The 26251-nt window shown below is 37.1% G+C and overlaps 1 protein-coding gene across 5 annotated transcripts in view; it reads right to left on the bottom strand.

The window, feature by feature from the left end:
- Nucleotides 1-26251, bottom strand: part of LOC137023097 (rho GTPase-activating protein 42) — a 165064-nt gene that overhangs the window by 97072 nt on the left and 41741 nt on the right. For all 5 annotated transcript variants that reach the window (XM_067389737.1, XM_067389738.1, XM_067389739.1 and 2 more), the window contains exons 2-3: nt 24064-24159; nt 6737-6798 (exon numbers count right to left, since the gene is read on the bottom strand). In XM_067389737.1, the coding sequence (XP_067245838.1) occupies nt 6737-6798; nt 24064-24159 (158 nt within the window). The remainder of the gene's footprint in view (nt 1-6736; nt 6799-24063; nt 24160-26251) is intronic.

Here is a 26251-nt window from a genome sequence, read left to right as displayed (position 1 = left end):
ACGTATATGCGAGCGGGAATCTCAGAGTGAGAACAAGAACTTTAAAGCTTGTAGGCTTCCGTATGTCGACCCCCTGCTGCGTCTTATGGGATTTTTAACGGTTTGATTCTCTCAAGTCTGCATTCGATGCATCCTCGATATCAAGAACACATCCGGGTACTTTAATGCGTCCTCAGTTCTTACGTTCTTGAGTACTGGAACTGAACTTCGACGGTTGATAATGACGTAATGGAAGAACACAAGGACGCAAAATCGCTTAAGAATATATGCCTATGTTAATATCTACGTATTTATGTATTTGTGCATGTCAGAGGTGAAAAGATTTCCATGTCAAAGAAGGTTTAGCCCCAGCACACAACCACATATTACGAGATTTTTTTTCAAAATTATGTCACACCAACTTGTTCTTCATTTTCATGTGATGTCTTTCAGGGCCTTAAGGTGTTCTGGGGGGTTGCTTAAGCATTGCTAGGCTGCTCTGTGTTGCTAGGGATTTTCTGGTCCCAATGTAAATAATAATTATATGTAAATATAATTTTTCAGTGTAAATAATAATTATACTTTGCAGTCAAGATTATGTGTTTAGACAGCTATCTTTGTACATGTCAGAGATGATAAATTTTAGTACAGTTGTGATTTTGTGTGTTAACCTACAGACAGAATGCCTAAAATCTGAAAAGGCATTTAGCATTCTGATCTCCACAAGACAGAAATATTAATGAAGACATGGACAGATAATCAGAATTCTGCTCTCATTGGCACATGTCAAAAGGTCGGCATTATTGACAGAATAACTGCATCACAAGGGCCTGGCTTCAATCCCACTCCACTGAAGAGAACTGACGTTTGCATGTATATACGGCTGCCTTCCACGACTGATTGGGCTCAGGAGATCAAGAATGCACTTGCAACTCCATGACGGAAAATATTTGGAAAATCTCCTTCCTTCCTTTCTTATATTCCTTTGTTCAAAAATGTATGACACAAGGTGCTGCAGGATGAAGCAACAGGAGCACTTCAAAACTCCTTTTGAGCTGTGCTTTTATCATAAAAAACAGACTCCTGAAAAAGTTCACACCAGCCATTATATCCTATTAAAAAGGTAATCTTACAGGCCAAAGTGATGAAACACTAAGCCGAAGACAACACGAAAAAAGACTGTGAATAAACTGAATAAAGTGGAAAGTTTCGTTGACTTGCAGCTACATTCCATGTGGTTTCTCATTAACCAAGGCTGGCCCTGGATTACGGGATGTCTGATTAAGCAGTGAGGAAAGTCAATCGCTGAAAGAGAGAATGGACAGGAGCAGTGAGCCGCACAACGTAAACAAAGATAATGGCTCCGTTTCAAATCCTAGCCTGTCTGTCCACCGCCTACGTACAGCTGTCTTCAACATCAGAATAACTCAAATGTAACCTCATAAATGAACGATTTGCAATGCTCAAGGCATCAACTCACAAATAGAATAGTACTTCTCATTTGTGATGCACAGGATACTTAACCCACAATTGATTGGAAAGGTAGTATTTTGCTAAGATGCTACTCTATAATGAGCCAAGAACAAAACATTAGTGGAAATAGTCTATTTTTAATTAGATCCAACAATAGCAACACATTTTGGAACAAAATGAAACAAGTTAAAAAAGATGTTTGGCCAACAGAAGATTTAAATCTCTTGGTTTAATACAAAATACGGTAACACTTGTTTCGTATTAGCGTGCATATTACTGGAATATTGGCTGTTTAGTATTACTTGTTAAGCACATATTAATGCTAATGACTCTACATGATCTTATTCTACATTCTTAATCCTACCCAATACCTAAACTTAACAACTACCTTACAAACTATTAATAAGCAGTAAATTAGGAGTTTATTGAGGGAAAAGTCATAGTTAATAGTGAATATGTGTTCCCCATACTAAAGTGTTACCCAAAATACAAACTATACAACAAAGAATACTTTATTACTGTACTTACAAATCATTAACAACCTATTAATTTATAGTTAATATATTGTAGTCTCTACATTGTTAATATATTAATAGGCTATATACAAACAGTGAGTTCCTTATTCATTGTCACTGTATGGTCACACTTTAGATTAGGGTCCAATTCTCACTATAAACTAACTATTAACTACAACTTTTGCCTCAGTAAACTCCTAATTACTGAATATTAATAGCTAGTAAGGTAGTTGTTAAGTTTAGGTATTGAGTAGGATTAAGGGATGTAGAATATGGTCATGCAGAATAAAGCATAAATATGCTTTATAAGTACTAAAAAAAGCCAATATCCTAGTAATATGCATGCTAATAAGCAACTAGTTAATAGAGAGAATTGGACCCTAAACTAAAGTGTTAACATTTTTTAAAGAACACTTAATGCACTGAATGTCTAATAAAAGTTGGTTTAAATAACATAATTAATGACATTTTTCCATTTTTTGTGACCTAATCTAAAGTCAGAACTATTTACAGTTAATAAGCTGTTAACAAACCTCTTTACATATGAGCTAATTAAGCAATAATAATTGGGTTAATTATAGTGACAATTAATAAAGAACTCACTATTTGCATATAGCCTATTAATATATTAACAATGTAGAGACTACAATATATTAACTATGAATTAACTATAAATTATAGTTTGCAAATTATTTGTAAGTACTTTATTACTGTATACTTATTATAAAGTGTTACCTATTTTTTATTAATTAAAAAGAGGACCACTAAAGCATGATATACAGTATCCTACTGCCCATATTTGTTTTTGTGGGGTCCAAAATAATTTCTAATGCTTTTGTGTGACTGTACCTTTAAGCCTTCATTTGATCTCCATTTAACCTAATTTCTTTCTAGGAAAAACATATTAAAAATATCTAATTTGAGATTTTTTCTGTCCTGTGGGCCTCTTCTCTGTCTAAATCTGTTGAGTTTCTACTTTGCAAAGGGTGTCTTTGCAGCAAACTATGCATGAAGACTGCTAAAAAAGAGATTAGATGTTTAAGATGAAGGAGAGGAAAATTAAATCAAATCCACTGAGGCTGCTAGTCTCAAAAGTGTTTTGTTCTCAATAAAACTAATGTGTCTGACTGTATGAGTCCACACAAATGAGTTTATTCCAGCCATAAATCCATAAGTTATGTATTTAAGAGCAAATATATATCTTAAAGGTCCTTTTTTATCTTATTCAGCCCATTACTCACTGTCTGAAATGAAACAGACTTTGCTTTTCCCCGCATATGGAGATCAGAGAGCAGGGGTCGCGGTATACGAATGAATCTCAGAGCTTCGCTCGACACAAAGACATTAAGGAGCAGTTTTTCTGGAAAAAACAACAACATGGGTCACGAAAACAAACCATTAGTCATTTTATCAAACTTCCTTTATTTCTGTAACTTCAAACATTTTTCAGGAACCAAACATTAATGATCCCTGTTGGGATCACTTACAAACACAAATACGTAAACACAGCAACTTCCTTGTTGTCTACTGCCTATGTTGACAGCAGTCTTCCAAGGAAACATCCTAACTGATATCTAACCTCATAAGTGACCAATTAGAACACAGTTCATTGGGCAAAAAGATAGGACTTCTTATGTGAAGATATGGTAGACTTGACTCAAAACTGTTTCCGTTGGAGTTTGATGTTAGCATGCTGCTATGCAACATATGCTAACAACATAATACTCTAGTTAGCTGTAAATAGTCCAATTTAAATTAGACTGAGCTATTTATCAGACTTTATATTGGCACTGAAAGAAAGTATATTTATAATCGACTCTGCTATCTTTTTTAATTTTTCATCCTGATGAATTCTGGGATTATATGCACTGGCGCAAGAGTTGATGCCTTATGCGATCTTGGTAGGAAGGTGTAGAACACAGGTGTCAAACACAAGGCCTGCGGCCCACAAAGGTGTCCAATCCGGCCCGGGGGATGATTTGAACAATAATAAAAAAAACAGTTATGCATGGTCCTCCGGCCACAAATCCGAATGATTATTAGTTTTATTTTGGCCAATATCTATTCTGGACTTGTAAACAAACTGCTGCAATCATTTCCCAAACTGATGTCATGTCTGTGTGGAAATATTGCGAAGTCTATAAACAGAACGTTAACACAACCACATGCTGAATACGGACGCAAAGAGAAGAACACACACGCGTCAGCAGAGCAAATACTGTACGAGGATAAGCTCACTGTTTGTGAAATATACGAAGAAAAATATAAATATTGAACTGGGTTTTATATGAATGTAACTTAGAAGGGAACTGTCTTTAGAAAAGTTTTGATCTCAGTACAAGTAGCCTGCTTTTTGTACAGCGGTAACCAAGAAAACACTATATCTGCTGTTCCACAAGCGCCATCTACTGCCAGAGAGTGAATTTGCATTTTCATTCAGTCTGTCTGCTATTTTTGTTTTGTGCAGGTGTCTTATGTAGCATAATTTCACAAAGCTATAAAGTCAGACCATGCAGGGTTTTTTTTTTTTTCTGTAAATCTTGAAATTATACAATCTAATTTAAATCAAAAACAACTGCTCATGCTCAAAATGCAGTGGTGCCTGTATACCAAATGACTACACCTATTTTTGCTTAAAGCTGCAGTCCATAACTTTTTTTGGTTAAAAATGATCCAAAATCAATTTTTGAGCAAGTACATAACCAGCCAGTGTTCAAAACTATCTCATTATCTTAGCTCGATTCACAACGGTAAGCTTGTCATAATGTTTTATAATAAGAGCGACATGGTGGATTTCCATGGGAAATTTGAGCATGCAGCAGTTCCTCTGTGCGTCATTACGTCACGTCCGTAAACAGAAAGGAAGGAGTCCCGTTCAGGCTAGTCGTTTTATCACGTGAAGACGCTGCTGGTATCATTTATAGCCTTTTCTCACAGCAGCTGAAATAATTAAACTGATCATTTTGATGGTGGATTGTAATCCAGAAAGATCCAAATGACAATCATCAGTGACAACTGGAGATTCACCTGTAGTCAAAAGCAAAAGACTTTGGACTGTGGAGTGGCAACAGAAGTTGAAATCTACAGGTAACGCTAATACACACTAAATAAACAGTCATGCAATGCTGATGTTGTTAACAATAACAATTTGAGAGCAAAGTATAACAGTTATAATAATTTGCACGCTTTGGCGTGATCTGAGCTAAGCGATCGTTAGATTTAATCATCATTGGCAGCGTGATTTATTGTAGGCCTAATGTATTTTTTCCTCAGTTGGTCAGAACAAAAGTGGCAGACATGTTACTTACTTGTTCAGATGAAATTTTCCAATGGAAATTCTTATATTGGTCATACTTTCAAGACGTTGAATCTGTGATTCTGAAGTTCAGTATCCACACCGATAAGGTGACTGACAGAATCATCCGCGCTGACGAGCTGTGCCGAGGCACAACGTACGTACAGATAACTGTTCCGCATATGACTTCAATTGCATGTTTCAAACAAGAGATGGCGACAAAGAGGAAAAATCACGGACTGCAGCTTTAAGGCCAGTTATAGAACAAATAATTTTGTTTATGGCCTGTTATAGAACAAATAAACTACAAATAAATAAATAAATAAATAAAAGAAAAAAATGGCAACCGGTATCAAATTTGCTCAAAAAAAAAAAAAAAAAAAATGGAATTGGCCATAAAAAAAAACAAACAAAAAAATTTATATTAAATAAAACATTATTTTAAGTCTTTTCGCAGTAAAAATTTATGCAGTTTTCAAAGAGCAGTGTCTTTTTTCTTGCAAATTAATGTGTAGTTTTTATGGTTAATATGTAACTGTCAGCTCACTAAGGTTTAAAAAAATTAAATAAATTTGGCCCACACATGGTTACATTTTTTTTCCATCTGGCCCTCAACCTAAATGAGTTTGACACACCTGGTGTAGAATGAGAAATGGCTTGATTTTTGTATTTGTCTGTAACCAAATGTAGTTACAGACTGTATAATTCCCTGATGTATAATTCATGCCATTTAGTTAGGTAGTTTAAAGGTTTATAAGAGCAGCTGGTAACTGTGTGATAACCACACACATCATTAAGGTCCCATTTACAGTAAGTGAGCTATTAAGCATTTTAAATTATTCTCACATCTTTGTGGTTATAAGGACATTTGTCTTTATAAATCAGTGAGGCTGCATATTGCTGGAAGTGTTTCAACATTTAGAAATAAAATAAGGCCCTAGGGCTTGACCTCAGGCAAACAACTGAACCTTTGGTGTCAAACTACAGTATAAGGGTTCAAATTCCCAGAAATATACATCACACTGGAATAGTATGTGATATCCGCCAGATGTCACTGCGAGATGTGATGAGTGAACCGTTAGCCATACCGTCTCTTCTGGATCTCACTGGTGTGTCTGCTCTGAGTGCTGAGACACACACACAACCACAGAAACCAGGGGCCAGTACCATGAAGCTAGCTGAACAAAATCTGGGTTACAGGATTGGTTTCAATTTGACAAAACCAAATAAACCCAATCAGGTCTTTGTCAACTCAGGCTTTGTCAAATCGAAGCTGCAAAAACACGTTATGAATAGAAACGTTTGATATTCTCCAGAGCTCAAACACAGATATGTTTATTTTATTCTCCCGCAACCTGCACACACGAGTGTCTTACCTCCCGCACCTGCACTAGCCCATCAAATCTTGTCCTGCCCCATGAGAATGCAGGTGTCTACCATAAAGGTATTTATAGCATGCATACTCATTACTTACCAGCCGTCTTCTCTCCTCTTCCATGGTGTTTAGCAGTTGGGAAAACTCTTTGAAGGACTGAGCTGGAGGAGAAAAATTGAGTTATTAATTCATTTGCATTTGCTGGTTAAAGTTCAGATTTATAGTAATAACTTGATTCATGTGAGTCAATAGAAATGCAGTTAAGTAAATGCTGTTAGCATTGATTTATTGCCACAGCTACTTATATGAATGATTCAGCATTTAATAAGAACGCAGAATGAACAATGGAGATTTTTCTATGAATTTAAATCAATATGGAACCGTTAAAAAAGACCTTCCTCCACTTCTGGTCACCTAAAAGAGTCTGAAAAAATGTTCATTAATTTATTCACAGCTATCAGAGCACTTATAGGCTTTTATGGTGCTAAAGCTTCAACGTATTTCAGGCTAATTTTACATTTCATGTCATCTGACATCAGCTATAAAAGACATGTGACTAATCAATCTGGAGCTGGACAATGACATCTTGACAATTTCACACTTCAAGCTCCTCCAAAAAAAGTATCAAGCACTGGTAAAACATCTATTGTAATATAATGAACGTTTTACAATTTAAATGTTGCTTTCAAAAAGTTTTATTCAATCAGAATATAAGGCAATCAATGAATGGCTGTCAATCAAGAACTGAGATGGGTTTTAATGTCCGATGGTGATATTGCAATATCTACCAGCAGGGTCTAACAAGCAAAACCTTGACCCAAGGGGCAACTGCTGAATTGAATGTAGTTCAATCCCAGGTAGAGGTGACCTGTGACATGAAAATTAATTTAATTCCCACAATCCCCACTAAGTCCTTAAGCCAAGCACTTAACCCAGAGGTTACACCAGAGATACTGGGCCTACAATTAGTGTTAATATGAGCTACTTGGAATAAAAAAATAAAAATAAAAAAAAATCAGATAAATGACAGATAACTAAGCGGGTGTGAACAACTAACCTTGATCCTAATTTGCACATACATAACATTTACCATACACTCAATTGAAATGAAAAAGTTCAACCAATGAATGTTGTCATTTTGGTTAGCATGACAAATAGATGGCAGGGCTCGACATTAACACCCGCCAACCCGCCAAATGCGGGTGGATTTCAGCAGTGACGTGTAACGCAGTCACTCCTTCTAGCCACTTTGGCGGGTTAAATATATGGCCTAAATATACATTTTTCAGTTGTAGTCTTTTAAAAGGGCATCTGAAATAATAAACTAAGGGCAATGTTGTCAAAAATATAGATTTTCGATACATACTGCAGTATATGAAAAACTTCTAATACTCATTTTCCGTGGAATAGATACATGATACCAGCTGCGCTTTCTCACTCTCTCATCTCTTTGACAGCGAGTTGACACACAAACCCGGCTCCCCCCATTCACTTGTTTAATTTGCTCCAGATGAATATTGTTAGTGTTACAGGGTTTAATTTCTGTGTGGGATTGCGTGTATTGTGCATCATTTTATTAATTTCTGCAGATTTTGTGCTCACGCCCAAAGTGTGCACATATAAAGCTGCCTCTTAGAGGTGCCCAAGAATTAAAAATTGAATTTACCTTGGCATAGTTAAATAACAAGAGTTCAGTACATGGAAATGACATACAGTGAGCCTCAAACACCGTTGTTTCCTCCTTCTTATATAAATCTCATTTGTTTAAAAGACCTCTGACGAACAGGCGAATCTCAACATAACACAGACTGTTACGCAACAGTCGGGATCATTAATATGCACGCCCCCAATATTTGCATATACCAGCCCATGTTCAAGGCATTAGACAAGTGCAACCAGTATTAATGTCTGGAGCTGCACAGCTGAATCATCAGACTAGGTAAGCAAGCAAGGACAATAGCGAAAAATGGCAGATGGAGCAATAATAACTGACATGATCCATGATATCATGATATTTTTAGTGATATTTGTAAATTGTCTTTCTAAATTTTCTAAATTTTTTTTCGTTAGCATGTTGCTAATATACTGTTAAATCTGGTTAAAGTTACCATCGTTTCTTAAGGTATTCACGGAGACAAGACTGTCGTTATTTTCATTTTTAAACACTTGCAGTCTGTATAATTCATAAACACAACTTTATTCTTTATAAATCTCTCCAACAGTGTGTAACATTGGCTTTAGCCACGGAGCACCATCAAACTCATTCAGAATCAAATGTAAACATCCAAATAAATACCATACTTACACGATTGGACATGCTGCATGACGAACACTTTGTAAAGATCCATTTTGAGGGTTATATTAGCTGTGTAAACTTTGTTTAAGCACTGTTTAAGGCAAGCGCGAGCTCTGTGGGTGGAGAGCACGAGAATTTAAAGGGGCCGCAGCCTAAATCGGCTCATATTTAATGATGCCCCAAAATAGGCAGTTAAAAAAATAATTAAAAAGAAATCTATGGGGTATTTTGAGCTGAAACTTCACAGACACATTCAGGGGACACCTTAAAAGTTCGGTATGTGCTATGTTCAGTAAAAAATAGGACAATTGTCAAATAAAGATAAATAAAACAAAAACAAATAATCTAACTACAATAAACAGCAGAAATAAATACATGAGAGCTAAGATACAAATGAAATAAACAATGCTTTACAGGTTTTTCAGCTAGCAGGTACAGAAATTGAATAAAGTAATCAAATATAAACACTGCTATAAACTTCTTTGAATAGTTAAATAAAGATTAAACATTATTGAAGTTACAAAAGCTATTCAGTCAAGAGTGATTTCTTTGTGCTTTGTCGTTTGATTAACATTAAAAACACATAGAGCAGGAATATTAGAGTGCTGTCCCTTTAAGACATAATTCAAAGATCCTGTACACTGATACTGATACACGTGTGTTGTCTGTCTCGTTTTTCTCCCAAGACAACTAACTCTGTTTGCTAGGATATTTGCTAAGATGGGCATGTTGACATAATTTGTGTGAATTTGTCCATTTAGACTTGAAAGAGAATTTGCACGAGAGTATTTGCGCGCTGTGACGCGGCTCTCCATTTACACACACAAATCTCAGCGCACACGAGTTCTCTTTCACGTCTTGCAGATGAATGTTTAAATTGGCACGGTTTAAATGAGTTTATTTTAAACAATGAGCGACTGTTTCGTCCATGTTCTTTTGATCATCGCTGAAACATACATTAGCCGGATCCGTCTGTCTGTTTTGCACTTTGTTTTCTATATACCATATTACAGATCCGTCGTTAGATTTAGGATGAACTGTGGTGCAAGCGCGTGCCGAACCGTGGGTGGGGAACCAAACAGTTCATTTTTTTACAGCAAACTGTCCCACCCCTAGTTTTAAGGCATGTGTAACTGTATAATGGATCCATGCGTCAGGTCTTAAAGTGACAGCAGCCTAATATATCTGCTGCCAAATGATGAGATAATAAAAATATCTATATGGTGAACTAATTAATAATAATCGATAATGAAAATAACCTATTTATCAATTAATCGCGCAAACACACTATGCGCAGAAAAACATCTGCCAGTCATGTCACTTTACATCAGTGAAAATATTCTATGGACAAAATGCATCTTACTTGATGTGGGAAAAGTGCACAACCTAGGTTGTCCTAAACATATTCAAACAAAAGCTTATAGTTTGACTTCAGCTTGCCCTTTCATGTGCTTTGACGGATGTCTGTGCCACTTAATGTGCTCAAGACTTATTTTCAGTGCATAATAGTGGTTGACCGATATAGATTTTTTGATGGCTGATGCCATATCTTAGAGCAGAGTGGCCGATATAAAGCCAATATATTTAGAATTTATATTTATTTTACTTAATATTTCATAAAATTGGAAATAAATAATCAAACAAACAGATGAAGCTCAATAGAAAAGGAATCAGTTTAAATTTCAACCCCCTTTTTCGTACATAATTGCACATAGCCTACACAGATACATTCACTATATTGGTTTTCATTGCCTTTAAATTGCACACTGTTTGGAGGACAACATAACATCTTTGGATTTTTTTCTTTGACTGATTAATCAATTATTAAAAGAAATAATCAACAGATTCATTGATAATTCAAATAATCATTAGTTGTCGCCCTACTTTTATGATGCTTTCTTTTCCTGTAGCCAAAAACGTGAATATATGATAACAGAAGCTAATTTTTCATGCTTCATTACGACGTAAACCTCCTTCAAAATAATACCCACCATCTTATCAAGCATTGGCACTACCTTCTGCATATTGCTGTGGCACAATAGCAGCTTGTGAATCCTCAGAACAGCGTTTGCATGCCACTGATGGATCCATCGCTTCATTTAAACAAGGTGTGGATGAGAGACAGCTGCTGTCTCTCTCTGGATGGACTTTACCTCTGTTTGAGCTTGGACACTTGGTCAAGTTCAGCCTGCCAACTCTATAAACACAATTATCAAACCACCGGCCCAGATAGCCTGTCCACTCTCTTTGTGTCCATTTACGCTCCCTGGCTTTTAGCAGCCACGAACAGCTGAACGCAAGACTGCCATCTCCCAAAAGAATCCAGAAACACTCATTAATGACAGCTATGCACAAAAAACACTCAACATTATGGCTGGGCAATATTATTTTTCTAGCTCCTGTATGTCTAGCTTTTGATGAAATTCAATATATAGTTTATGTTTCGTTTAAAATATTTATCAGATGAACCAACATTTTGACATAACAGCCACTGTTGCCCAAGAGGATTATGAAATGTTACATTTCAAGAACTAAAATATTTATAAATTTAATCATTTTCCCAATGTAAAAATATATAGCTTATTTAGATATATTATGTTTTAAGATTTTAATAGAGAATTTGGGAAATACCACATTTTAGCAGAGTGAAAGTGTCTTTGTGTATTTATTTATCAGAAGTAGAGAGAGTAAGAAACTGAATGTGAAAAGATAAGAAGAGAACAGGAAATGAACGGGAGAGACTGAGAAAGATTTGATGTGGAAGATAAGGGTAGAAGCTGTGGATAAATGTCTCTATTGAACTATATGAGGTACTTAAGGCAGGATATAGCGGCTAAAAGGGGTTAGAGCGTATGTATCATTCACAGGTTAATGGGGAGAATGACAGAAGTGATGAGTCATTCTGTGAAATGGGCTTTTGGCTCGAGACAAAAGAGATCTGACATACATACTTTTGAGAAGTCCTGATGAAATAGGCAGACATGGAATCGCCCTCTCATTTAGAAACCCCGAATGCATTATCCATAAATCAAGACCAGTCGCACATGATACTGTGCTTCAACAAGAAATTGTTTTAAAATTTAATTTAAAAGTGTTCTTTATTGCAGTATTTCCTATGGAACAGAAAGTTTAGGTAGGACATATCAAAAGGATACAATTTTTTTTAGCTACTTCCTAGTCAGGTGAAAATGGGGTCAGGGCATTAAAGGGTTAGTTCACACAAAATTTAAATTTCTGTCATTTATTACTCATGAACCTCATGTCGGTCCAAACCCTTAAGACATTTGTTCATCTTCAGAACACAAATTAATAGATTTTTTTTTTTTTTTTTTAATCTCCATTAGAAAGCAACAAAATTACCACAGTCAAGGTCCAGAAAAGTAGTAAAGACATCGTTTAAATAGTCAATGTGACTGCAGTGGTCCAACCTTAATGTTATGAAGCGACGAGAATACTTTTTGTGTGCAAAAACAGAACAAAATAACGACTTTATTAAACAATTTCTTCTCTCACCTGTCAGTCTCCTACGCTGTTTAAGTTGTATAGACAATCCAGGCTTCTATGTCAGAACGCCCTCTCAGTATTAATGACAGAAATTTAATTTTTGGATTAACTAACCCTTTAACATTCTAGGAGGCATCTGATTGGACAAAAAGCTGTGTAGTGCAAGATGATTCATCAAAATGTTTGATACAGTGTTGGGTATAATTAATTACTAAGTACTGTTATTTAATTACTTTTCCATTGAAAAAGTAAAGTAAGGGATTTTGCTAAATTTTTCTGTAATTTAATAGTTATTTCTAATATTGCAATGTAATTGCATTAAATTAAATACTGTGTAGACAATAGAACAATTCTATATAAAACAATAGTGGATTTAACATCAAAATTTAACATCTAATGTTAAAATGCATGTTTTTAATGTAACCTTCTCCCTTTACACACTTTGGTCAGTTAAAGAATAAGTATGTAATCGTATTTTATTAATTTGAAAATACAGCTGAACAGCTCAGTTGTGTGAGACAATTGGAAAGACACAAAGAGCAATAAAAGTAAAAAAGACAGAAAGTATGGGCGGCAACAGTCATCGGCCGATCACAGTTGAAATGAAACTTGTACTTTTAGGACAATTAATATTTCTATAGCTACATCAATCTTTCAGTGAGATTGATTTCAGGATAACTGGTGTGGATTGTGAATGTCACAGCAGGAAGTCATGGAATGAAATCGATAGGAGGTCAGGTGACCCTGTCTGTACTCCCAGACAGACTGCTGATGCGACACAGACTGGTTGGAGCTTCAAAGTAGATTGCAGCTCAGCTACATCAAGATTCTGGTCCCACAGCACACGAGAGGTCCGGTCAAGCTCACTTTCATCGATGACCAGATTGATTCCACAAGACAATTACATTTTTCTTCAGTAAGAGTAATCTTACCCTTTTAGGGCTGGGACACTATGGGAGCACAACAGAAATACCAGACACTTTGAAAACTTTCCATGAAGAGTGATAGATGAGAACTTGTTTCTAATGGACAACCGATATGGGGTCTTCAATGATCGATGCCAACAGTGGCATTATCTAGAAGGCAGAATAGCTGATGGCTGCTATAATACTGCTATTTTGTACAGCTGTGAATTTAAGTATAATTTAAAAACTATTTTATTTTTATTAAGCAATTAAATAAACTGTTTTAAATTTAAATGATCTTATCTATAAAAGTCTAATCATGGCCTGGCAATTGGAAATGGGTTTGGAAATAATGAGAAATTTTTGGGTGAACTATCCCTTTAAGAGCGTCAAAAAGCCATTTATTATTTGAATTTCATTAAAAAATGGACAAAAATTTGAAAGCCGAGAAAGCTTGTTTGAAAGCTTGTTGAGCAACTGAAGCGCAAGCTGTTAAAGCTCCACCCTCTTTTGGAAAGTGGGCTGGGGGCACCAGCTCATTTGCATTTAAAGGGACACACACAAAAACGGCGTGTTTATGCTCCCACCCAAATTTGACAAGCTATAATAAATTATCTGTGGGGTATTTTGAGCTGAAACATCACAGACACATTCTGAGGACAACAAAAACTTAAATTGCATATTGTAAAAGGGGCATTATAGGTCCCCTGTAAAAAAAATGGAGGCAGAAATCCGAAACAACAATGGAGGACAAAATCATTGTCGCTGTAAGATACATCTTCATACTTTTATAGAAAAAGGAATAAAAATGATCTTGCTTGGAAGAAAGTAAGTGAGGAGGTCGGACAATCTGGTAAGTTTGAGCTACAGGCTATATAACTATTGAGACTACAAGCTAGCTAAAGCCGGCAAATTGAGCTTATTCGCCTTTTCCGCTATTATACTTTTCCGCTGACGAGTTGTGTATTTATTCAGAGGAAGTGTGTGGAAGAGTCTGGGACACATATTTAAAGAAGGGGGAGAGCCCCTCTCATGACGCGAATTCGCGTCTGTTGTGAAGTAAATTTTACCCCCGAATGTAGCGAATGTCATGCGCAAATGAATCGAGTAAACTCAAAATGTTCAAGCATACAACTACGCGCGAATAGCGCAATTTATTCGCACAAGTCGTGTCTGGTGTGAACGCACCATTATAATTGTTGTGTCACTAATTATATGGGTTACATTTGCTTTTGTTGTGTCAAGTCATGCCACTCACGTCACTCAGGTTTTAGTTATACCAATGGAGGATGTTTTCTGAGCCCAACTATCATTGCTGAATTTAAATTGTGGCAGCCCTTTCTGGATTTCTAAAGCACGTTCACGAGAGCACCATGACGCATGCATGTTGTGCTGACATGAGAACAGATTTTGTTGCGTGAACGTGCGTTGGAGATTAATATTTTGTAAATAATAATGATGCCTTTACTACCTTTCTGGGGCTTGAAAAGTGGTAGTTGCATAGGCTGTAAATGGAGGGACAGAAAGCTCTCAGATTTCATTAAAAAGATCTTAATTTGTGTTCCGAAGATGAACAAATGTCTTATGAAATGACATGAGGGTGAGTAATTAATGACAGAATTTTCATTTTTGGGTGAACTAACCCTTTAAAGGGGACATCGGATGCAAAATTCACTTGTGTTGACTGTGTGTCTACACAACCACCCTATAATGATAAAAATCCACCCAGTGCTTTTTTTAATCCCCACAAATCATAAGCACTTTGCCAAGAATCTGTGGACGGCTTGATCTGACAAAGTGATGTAAATTTGCACAGGCCCCTCTCACGACTCTTGACGGACACTGCCGTTTTAGCATAGACCCGTCCCTGAGTACACCGTAAACAGTCGGCCATTGTTTCGATGTCATGCAAGTGTAGACAAGAATGTCTCCAAAGCAACTGAGGTGTTTTGTTATTGGATATAAGAATGAACATGGCAGTCATCCTTTACTCTCGACATCTGAGCCGCTGAAGACGTAATGGATTCATTTTTTTTTTGAAGGGAATATACGTTTATGTCTGCGCTAAAAAGTTTGTTATGCTAAAAAGTTCCTGAAGGATGGATCAGTACCTCCAGAAGACGTGAGTATCGTCACAGTTTTTTTTTAATGAATCTTTGCAAATCTTTCCTAATAATGTGCTAGTTAGCAAGTTCTAAAGTTAAAGGCCTAAAGTTAAAGGCTAAAGTTAAAGGCCAGTTCACACCGCACAGATAAACGACAACAAACATGTCTATTGGAGTTTGTTGGATCAGGATGCAGCCTCCGAAATGAGATGCAGCTAGTGCAATACCCTTGTCGGCATCCGTTGCCATAGGTCGGAGTTTGTTTTCACCCAACTGAACATGTTTCGGGGAATGTCTGAGCAGTGTGGTATGATATTCCAACAAACAACAACAACCTCAGATGTATTCTGTCCTGGCCACGAACCGTTGCTATGACGATGAGGCAAGTCTCCTGCAAAGAATGCTGTTTGATCGCGCCGGCGCCTCACGCACACACAACAAAGCACTGCAAACATGACATTGCAGCTTGTTCATTATCAAAATAATACAGTCGAACAAACATATATGTCGTCATTTCTATTTAGAACCTTCTCACTGTAATTCATAACTGCACGTTTATAATGAACAATGCATTAAGGTGACTGTCTTATTACAAACTGTGTACATTTTATGTAAAGATAGCATGGTAACACTACAATAAGGTTTGTAAAGGTGTTAGTTAATGACAAACAAGTAATTTTCAAATGTATTTTAATCGTTTTTTTGAGCATCTATAACTGCATAAATAAGAATGGTGAGTTCAATGCAATACAGTACCTGCTAGTGTTGTCAAAAGTACCGACTTCAATACATAGTCGGTACTGAAATTTAAAAAATGTGACGCTTTGAGCGCTGTTGAGTGGATTCGTAAACATCTCTGATTGGCCGTTGTTTTCACGGCTCATCGGATATGTCTGTGATAGGCTTCAATGATCAACGCTGTAAAAACGTTGTAAATAATCATCAGTTAATCTCTTCACTAAGCGCTTACACAGATACACATGGGAGTGTTTGAAAGCATGCGTCTATCGCGAATCGGTCCACTGTTAGACGCTTGCTTTCAATCACTCGCGTTCCCACTGACAAAACGCTTTCAAATTCAAACACTTCCGTGTGCTTTCAAATGCTCCCACGCGTTGATCATTGTAGCCAATCACAGGCATATCTGATGAGCGCGTCAACACAATGGCCAATCAGAGATGTTTACGAATCCGCTCAACAGCGCTCAAAGCATCACGTTTTTAAAATTTCAGTACCGATAGGTACCGAAGTCGGTACTTTTGACAACACTAGTACCTGCCAAATATTGTTTACAGCCCGCCCATGGAAGATAGGAGTGGGGTGAACAGTAGCTCATTATCATTTAAAGGGACATGCACTGAAATGGCTCGCTGTGAACAGAGCTGTTTTTGACAAGGTAAAAAGGGTGTTCTTTTTTACACAACCATTAAGAAATTTTAATCAAAGTATGGTACAGGCTTTCATGAAGACCCTAAAGAATCATACTAACTTGTGGAAAATTGGCATCCGATGTCCCCTTTAAGCGAATCTCCACAACTACATTCCTGAAAGTTGCCCAAACCTGTTAGATTGAATCTTGCAATTTTGCAAAGTGCCTGGCCTGCTATTTTTGTGTGCAGTATTCATCAGAGTGTCACTGAACGGACTATGAACAAAATGCTGGATTCATGTCAAGGAGATTGCATTAACATGCAGCCACAGGATTCATCCACATTCACTTGTCCATGGAATGCAAACCAAAATCATTCCGCCACAGTACACGTGTAAATCAATAGCTGTAGCCCTATTATTTCCTACATATCAACGCTTCTGTCCATTAAAGCTGTCCATCAGCTAAACAGCCGTAAAGATGCCTTTGTGTTGCTACCTTCCAAAATATTCCCACTATGGTCAGCTTGCCCAACATCCCTTTTAACCACACAAATAGGGGGAAAATACACCAAATATTCACAACATTCCTATCTGATGACCAGATGGGGATATAAAAGGGCCAAATTGAACTCCATTATGAGCTTGCTTTGCCACACCTCAACACATTTAATTAGCTTTTCTCCCATCAGATTCCATAGGAAAAATAGGGGAAAAGGTAGTAGGCTAAATGACAGGTTGCTTTGTGCGATCGGGAGTACGGAAAGACAGGAAGCCAACTGTTAGATGCAGATGGTCTGAGTGTCAAGCCAGCACACAATGCACAGAGCAGGACAGGAAGATAATAAACCAAGTAATGACACATAAGGAGAGAACGGTGGAATGAGAGGAGGACAAGAAGAGATGAATGGATGCAAAAAGAGACAGAACAGAATGAGTGATCAACTCTTCAGAGTATTTGAACTCTCAGCACATCTGCTCAGTGACCACCGAGGGTGAGCGGTCTGTATTTTCGTTAATCTCTGACACAAATCACAATTAGCTACTCTGATCTTTTAAAGGGCTGAGATGAAACCTTTTTGTCTGGAATGTAAGCAAATCAATACAATACATTATGCATGCTGGGCAGGCAATCTCACTGAGACCTGCCTTGAGCTGTTGAGCTAAATCTGGATTGGGACAGGATATCAGCATACCCAATGCTTGCTTTCATAAGAGAATACATTTATTAATCAAAACAAAGTCCTTCTGTGCCTGCTCATATGTTAAAGACTTTAAAAAGTTTCTGATCAATAGCCGAAAGTAAAAGAACTCATGGAATTTCCAAGGATAGGTCTTGATTAAGATGACAATCCCATCCATCTGTGACAGCGTGCAGGACATTTGGGATTTGGGAAGGAAAATATTCTTCAGAGCATTAAGGGAACTTTCCATTGAAATAATCTCAGAATGGTTAAGCAGATTGTCTTTAATGGATTTGGAAGAACATTTTATCACTCAGATGTTGCTCTTTTATAGCTTAGGTGACTTAATAGACTTCTTATAATGTACAAATTAACTTTCTCAGATATTTCTTCTAAAAAAACATCAAAATATTTATATTTGATGAGAAAAGGTATGAGCATAGTTTGAGTGATCGTTGAGCTTTCTTCTGAAACTCCTTGTGAGTAAATCAATTGCTACTAAAGTTCCAGCTAGGGGACAAAATAATAATGGTTGCTGTTAGCCATTCACTGGCTAATAAAATGTTAATTTTTAGATATAGGCTTAGAATAAGTTTAGCGCAGATTTATTTTGACTGTGTGTTGTATCCTATGACTGCTTTAGGGCACCAACACTAGAACCCGCTGACTGAGCATTTGACAGGAAAAAATGCATTATCTCATTTATGAGAACGCAAAGAGCCATTCGATATTGAAAAAGCGTGAATAAAGTGAACTGGACCGCATACAGTTATGTTTTCTACTCCGCCTTTACAGCGTACTATTCCCATTGATATGAATAGATTCACACTGTTCTTTGACAGATCATAAACTCGAGTGCAGTCGTTCTCAATCTTTTTTATTCCAAGGCCCCCTCCTTCTTCAAATCAATACTGCAAGACCCCCCTAAGATGTTTGACATTTCCTCTTATACTGTACTTCTGCAGCAAAGAGAAATGTGTTTGTTTTTAAACCATGAAATATTATATTATTATGATAAAATCTGTGACAATAATTTCTTAATTTTTGTCAGCAGGTATGCAAAAATGGAGCCCATGTATTTAATATGAAATACAGTACAGTCCAAAAGTTTGGAACCACTAAGATTTTTAATGTTTTTTAAAAAAAAGTTTTGTCTGCTCACCAAGGCTACATTTATTTAATTAAAAATACAGTAAAAACAGTAATATTGTGAAATATTATTACAATTTAAAATAAATGTTTTCTATTTGAATATATTTCACAAAGTAATTTATTCCTGTGATGCAAAGCTGAATTTTCAGCATCGTTACGCCAGTCTTCAATGTCACATGATCCTTCAGAAATCATTCGAATGTACACTTTTGTACACTGGAGAAAAACATATTAATTATAGGTTTCCCTCAAAGTTCTTTAGAGAGAGGAATTATTTTTCCTATTTTCACCCCGGAGGAAACATTACAAGTATTCGCATTTAACTCTATTGGATCGTAACCAGGTTGTAAGTACTGCTTCAAAATGCCAAAAGAAGAAACAGAAGCAAGAAACAAAAAATAGAGAGTAGGCAATTTATTTAAAACTGCATTTAAACTCAAAGGCTGTTCGTCAGCTGATCAAAAGTTTAAGACCATAGCCTTGAAAAGTTCAAATCTGCGCAAAAATATGGCTTTCATGTCACTGTCCTTCAGGCAGTCACACTGTCATGATCTCCTGATGGCAAAGGCAAAAAGGCTTTCTGTCTTTGAACGTGGCAGGATTGTAGAGCTGCACAAGCAAGGGCTCTCGCAACGCGCCGTCGCTCTGAGGTTGAACGCAGTAAGACAGTTATTTTACATTTCTTAAAAGATTCTGAGAGTTATGAGACAAAAAAAGTCAAATGATAGACCCAGAAAAAATTTCACCTGCACTGAGCCGAAGGATCTGACGGACTGTTCACAGTCGATCCTCGACCCAAACTAAGGCCCTTAATGATGCTGACTGCAGCCCAATAACCATAAGACGGCATCTGTGAGAGAAGGGCTAAAAGAACAAAAAACGTCTTCAAAGGTCTCCTCCCACACCACAAAGTTGCTCGATTGGAATTTGCAAGGGAGCACCAAACATGGGACATTGAAAGGTGGAAATAAAGTTTTATTCTCTGATGAGAAAAATTGATGGCTTCCAACGTTACCGGTATGACAAGGAGATCCCACTGGAGATGTTTTCTATGTGGCACAGTGGAGGAGGTTCCATCATGATCTGGGGTGCTTTTTCCTTCAATGGGAAAATGGAGCTTCAGGTTGTGTAGGGGCGTCAAACTGCGACTGGCTATGTGGACATGTTGCAGCAGGCATCCCTCTTGACTGAGGGCCCTCATCTGTGCGGTAATGACTGGGTCTTCCAACAGGATAATGCTGCAGTTCACAAAGCCCGCCTGATGAAGGACTTCTTCCGTCACTCTTTTGGATCATCCTGCATGTTCCCTGATCTAAATCCCATTGAGAATGTTTGGGGATGGATGGCAAAGGAAGTTTAAAAAAAAAAACGAACGTCACCTCCAGACCGTGGATGCCCTTCGTGAAGCCACTACACCGGTGTTTCTCAACCCTGTTCCTGGAGGACCCCCAACATTGCAGGTTTTGTCTTTCTCCTTAATTAAACACACCTGATTCAACTCATCAGCCAATTAGAAGAAACTCCACTACCTGAAATGAGTGTGTCAGACAGAGGAGACTTTCAAAATGTGGAGTTTTGGGTTTTTTTCAGGGTTTGAGGTGATCAACAAGAATGGTGTGGTTACTCACTACTGAGTCCATTTTTGACACTTTTGGTTTTGTTGTGGAGTTTTTGTTTTTTTCAGGGGGGCTATGGTCTTAAACTTTTGATAAGCTGATGAACAGCCTGTTTGAGTTTAAATGCAGTTTTTAATAAATTGCCTACCCTCTATTATTTGTCTCTTGCTCCTGTTTTTTCTTTTGCCATTTTGAAGCAGTACTTACAACCTGGTTACGATCCAATAGTGTGAAATTCGAATACTTGTAATGTTTCCCCCAGGTCTTATGATTTTGTTCAGGAGTGTATGTCTCACAGAAGTACTGCAATATAACTCACATCATTCCAGGAAATCCCCTATGGCCATCATACTATCGCTGTGACGGACTAAAAAGAAGATAGAAACGCTTTTATTGATTAAACATGAATATAATAAACAGACGTCTATGACAATACATGGTTTATATGTGTTCCTCAAGCCTTCGTGGGTATTTATGTAATAATAAAGTACATTTATAATGCAATGCTAATCAAAATTCTATTTCAAACACTCGACTGACGTTATGAATTAAGTCTGGAGTAAAAACGTAATTAAATGTTGTCTTTTGTTGGACAAAAGGTTCATAAATGCTTTTCATGTTTGGAAAGTTTGTGTGTTTGACGTGTGTTGCTTTGCAGTGCTTTCATGGAACATCATTTACTACTGATCACAGAGCAGCTCTTAACTAACACGCTGTGTACACATTTACATAATTAAAAATCTAAAAAAAAAAAAAAAAAAAATCACAGCCAATTTCACTAAGCTGATTCATGATTTCGATACGATTTCGATTATTAGTGCAGCCCTATTAAGACAGATTCAAAGCTCCTGAATACTTCAACGCAGACATTCTTTACATTTCAAAAGTACTGCTCTAAAAGGAACACTCCACTTTTTTTGAAAATAGGCTCATTTTCCAACTCCCCTAGAGTTAAACAGTTGAGTTTTACCGTTTTCGAATCCATTCAGCCGATCTCAGGTTCTGGCGGTACCACTTTTAGCATAGCTTAGCATAGTTCATTGAATCTGATTAGACCATTAGCATCGCGCTTAAAAATGACCAAAGAGTTTTGATATTTTTCCTATTTAAAACTTGACTCTTCTGTAGTTAAATCGTGTACTAAGACCGACAGAAAATGAAAAGTTGCGATTTTCTAGGCTGATATGGCTAGGAACTATACTCTCATTCAGGCGTAATAATCAAGGAACTTTGCTGCCGTTCCATGGCTGCAGCAGTGCAATGATATTACGCAGCGCCCGTGAGCCCCTGCTTGCACAGGGAACGTGCCTTGCAACCATGGAGACGTATGTGAGAGACGCTGCGTAATATCATTGCGCCTGCTGCAGCCATGGAACGGCAGCAAAGTTCCTTGATTATTACGCCTGAATGAGAGTATAGTTCCTAGCCATATCAGCCTAGAAAATCGCAACTTTTCATTTTCTGTCGGTCTTAGTACACGATTTAACTACAGAAGAGTCAAGTTTTAAATAGGAAAAATATCAAAACTCTTTGGTCATTTTTAAGCGCGATGCTAACGGTCTAATCAGATTCAATGAACTATGCTAAGCTATGCTAAAAGTGGTACCGCCAGAACCGGAGATCGGCTGAATGGATTCGAAAACGGTAAAACTCAACTGTTTAACTCTAGGGGAGTTGGAAAATGAGCCTATTTTCAAAAAAAGTGGAGTGTTCCTTTAAATAAGCACAAGTCATCCTGCCATACCAAACAGAACCACAGGGAGAAGCCAAAAGATCACTAAAACTGTCGCTTTGACCTGACTGCATATATAGTTACTATACGGATGCATTCAGAATTATTATACACAGTGAAATACAAATTAAAAATAAAAACATTTTGAATATGTCGAAACAGATGCCTATATGTACAAAAAACACCAGTGAGCAACCCTCACAAATTCCTCCAAAACACGCGTCTTCAGCAAGCATCCATTATAATACACTCGCAGGACATTAACTTGCAACTATGCAAATATATTGAAATGTGTTCATGCAAAATACAATGTTATAGGGATTAGTGCGCCGAGAGCGCACAACCTTGGTTTGTTAGTGCATCAATAATAACGGACTCACATGTGCCTAATGCAAGACTCCTGTATGTCACTGTAATTTTCTTTACCTTCATTACAATCATCATCCATCAAAACTTTACTAGCTTGACAGTGGTTTGCTTGATCCAACCGAGAGATGTAGCTTGCATACAGTGGCTGTTTTCAGCCGCCGTTCAGGTTGATAACCAATGCTCTAGTGTATAGACACTGTTATTTATGGTCTTTGTTGCTTTTTCTTGCATGAATGCAAAGAGAGAGTCTTACATACCACTTTGAATTCAGACACTACACTACATTACATTCATTCTCGTATTATTTTTCCTGTCAAAATGACAGAGTTCGTTTGGAAATAGTCATTATTTTAGACTTTTTGAACAATTGCACAAATGGCAACCCAATGTCTAGTGCTCATTTATCACCGTCCAGGTTTTGATTTCAGCAAATTAGTTAATATTAGTAATATTCAAAAGCCCAGCAGCCTGTCAAACCTTGGCGCATTTTATAACATTTTAGTAGTGTTAAGTGTTATTTTATTAGCATTAATGTTAGTATTATAGAAACACTGAATGACCAGTGACGTCTCAAGCATCACCAAGTTCAGTTTAATATAACATATGCATTCATACACTTTCATGCACGGTTGCCACATTTTAGTTATATTTACTCAAGTTCTATCATAAAAAACATGCTTGATTGCCTGATGTTTGTTAGTTTATTTGTTATGCTTTCAAATGAATGTATCTTTGTAAAAATCTGTAATTTTTTGAAGATAAGCTGATTTAATTTACAATCTATACATATAATGTATATCATATTTTTGTGTGTGCCCATCTAAAGTCTGGTAGGTAAACTAAAAAATTGTACTAGCCAATGGTGATTCTATTGCCAATGCGGGTGTAGAGGGTTGTCTGGGGAACCTAAGCAGGGGTGCGTTTCCCAAAAGTGAACAATGGTCGCAAGTTCTGTCATTACCAATAGAGTTCAATGGAAGTTACCACCATAGATGACTAACAAGGTTTTTGGGAAATGCACCCCTGGAGACCTTCAGCAAACATTTCCATTTGCTCTGCATTTAATCTAATTGCTGTCTAGGAGAAATAATAGAGATATTAAAGAGATCCCACTTGTGATTTGTCATTCCCACCTACATTTACAAGACTGAAACAGCATCAGCAGTAGCAAATCAGCAATTGACTTCACACTTACCGATGTTCACCTCATCATCCGTTTCTGCATCACCGATGCACTCAAACTGGAACTCCTGTAAAGACTGGGAGAACTTCTGCACAGCTACCGAGAGGCCTGAACAGAGAAAGAGAGGTTCAAAAAAGCTTACCATGAATGTTCCATAAGTGTAACATAAGGAATAATTAATCAAGGGCCATTGAATTATTAGAAAATAATGCACACCCAAAGTGGTAATGCGGCCACGATGCAAAGTGGCATTATTAATGCAGTTATTACAGAGAGAGAGAGATAGAGAGAGATTAGTGATTAGGGATAGTTCACCCAAAAAAGAAAATTACCCCATGATTTACTCTCACTCAAGCCATCCTAGGTGTATATGACTTTCTTCTTTCTTTTTTTAATGGCCTGGCTCATCCAAATAAAATCGTAAAAATTTGCATTTTAGACCTAATTCGTGACCGGTGTTTTGTTTTGCTCTCTCTTCTGCGTTTCCGTGTTCGGCAATACGTCACGTGTTGGGTCAGAGTTCACTCTTTCTCCGTAAATTGATGCATACGGCTGTGTCCGAAGTTAGATATTTTAGTTTTTAATATGGATATTTTTTTTACACAAATGCATCACTTCACTTCAGAAGGCCTTTATTAACCCCCCGGAGCTGTGTGGCTATCTTTTATGATGGATGGTTTCACTTTTTTGGGCTTCAAAATCTCATCCTCCATTTACTGTCATTATAAAGCTTGGAAGTGCCAGGACATTTTTTAATATAACCAACTGTGTTCATTTGAAATACGAAAGTCATATACACCTAGGATGGCTTTTTGGGCACGAGCAAATCATAGGGTAATTTTCATTTTTGGGTGAACTAAGTCTCTGAACAGTGTTTGGTAGCAGCATCTCAAATTAGACTTCTCTAATAGTGAAACTATAAGTTTACCTACTTCAAGAACAGTGCTGTTATTACTCGCTAGTGAGAAATGTCATAGAGTTTTTAAGTTGCTAAACTATCGCTGACAACATTTCTGTGTGAGTGTGTGTTCAGACTGTATGTGTGCATTTGAGTGGGAGTGAGATCGTGAGAACGAGAGTATGTGCTTTTTCCGTAATTTAGTGGCAAAAAAAAAAAAAAAAAAAAAAGTAGTATAAAGGTTTAATGAAAGTGACACAATCACCTGTATCTCCTGTAGGACAGTTTAAGGGGCCACTCACACAGAATGTGTTTTTCCATTCTAATGCTCTACTTTTCCATTGTTATTCAATGTAAACATGCTAGACTTTTACTTTATTTATTTATTTATTTATTTTTAAAGTTAAACGTTTCTAGACCACGCACATTTTTAGTTCCACTGACTTGCGTCTCACAGTTTTTTTCTCCAAAAACCTGTTCTGTGTGAACCAGCCCTAACAGTACTATCATGGTGCATAAAAATGTCATGACATTCAAAGACTTTAAAAACACATGAAAGCTAACTTAGAGCTTGAATCAAACTAAAACTGATCCACTTCAGTCAAAGGTGTATCCTCTATTCAACACGAAACTATGAGAACCTGTACAAAAAGACAAATACATAATCTTCACTCCCTGCTGAGAGTAAATGAGTTCTCATTTGGAGTGCTAAACGTACATCTCAGTCATCAAGAGTGGGCGGAAAGGACTCGAACAGGAAAAACGCTAAGCAACTCAATCAAAAAAAGGTAATGAGACTGTAGAGAAAAGCCATTTCATCATGTCTTAAAGAGGTGATAGACCCGACTGCTCCTCCAAATACCAACAAAAGCCTTCAAAAGCTCTCTGCCAAAAAAAAAAAAAACTCTGAAAAGGGCTTCTCATTACTTTCTCCTTAATCTTCTATTTGGAAGAACGCAGGGTTGGAAAATGTCTCTTTCAAGCTTAAGAGCATAAGATTTGTCAAAAGAGCAATACGTAGGCATTCACAACGGAGCGGGGAGGAATACTAAATTTCCACTTTTGACTGTTGGTTTAGTGAATTATTCATTGACATCTATCAAGACAGGTCACAAGGATGCATTGTAAGGCTCATTAGATAGACCAGCGCTAATATGCAGACTGACACCAATCTGCTGCAACAGAAGTTTGTAATTCCAGAAAGATCAAAAGTTCATTCCATATAATTTGCAGTCCTGTGGCTATTTTGGTTTTAAGTCTAATTTGGGGCATTATGGTTCACTTATGTCAAATCCAACCATA

The sequence above is a fragment of the Chanodichthys erythropterus genome, chromosome 7 (assembly GCF_024489055.1).
Source record: "Chanodichthys erythropterus isolate Z2021 chromosome 7, ASM2448905v1, whole genome shotgun sequence".
In the NCBI taxonomy this organism is placed as follows: domain Eukaryota; kingdom Metazoa; phylum Chordata; class Actinopteri; order Cypriniformes; family Xenocyprididae; genus Chanodichthys; species Chanodichthys erythropterus.
This window is presented reverse-complemented; position numbering and strand designations above follow the sequence as displayed.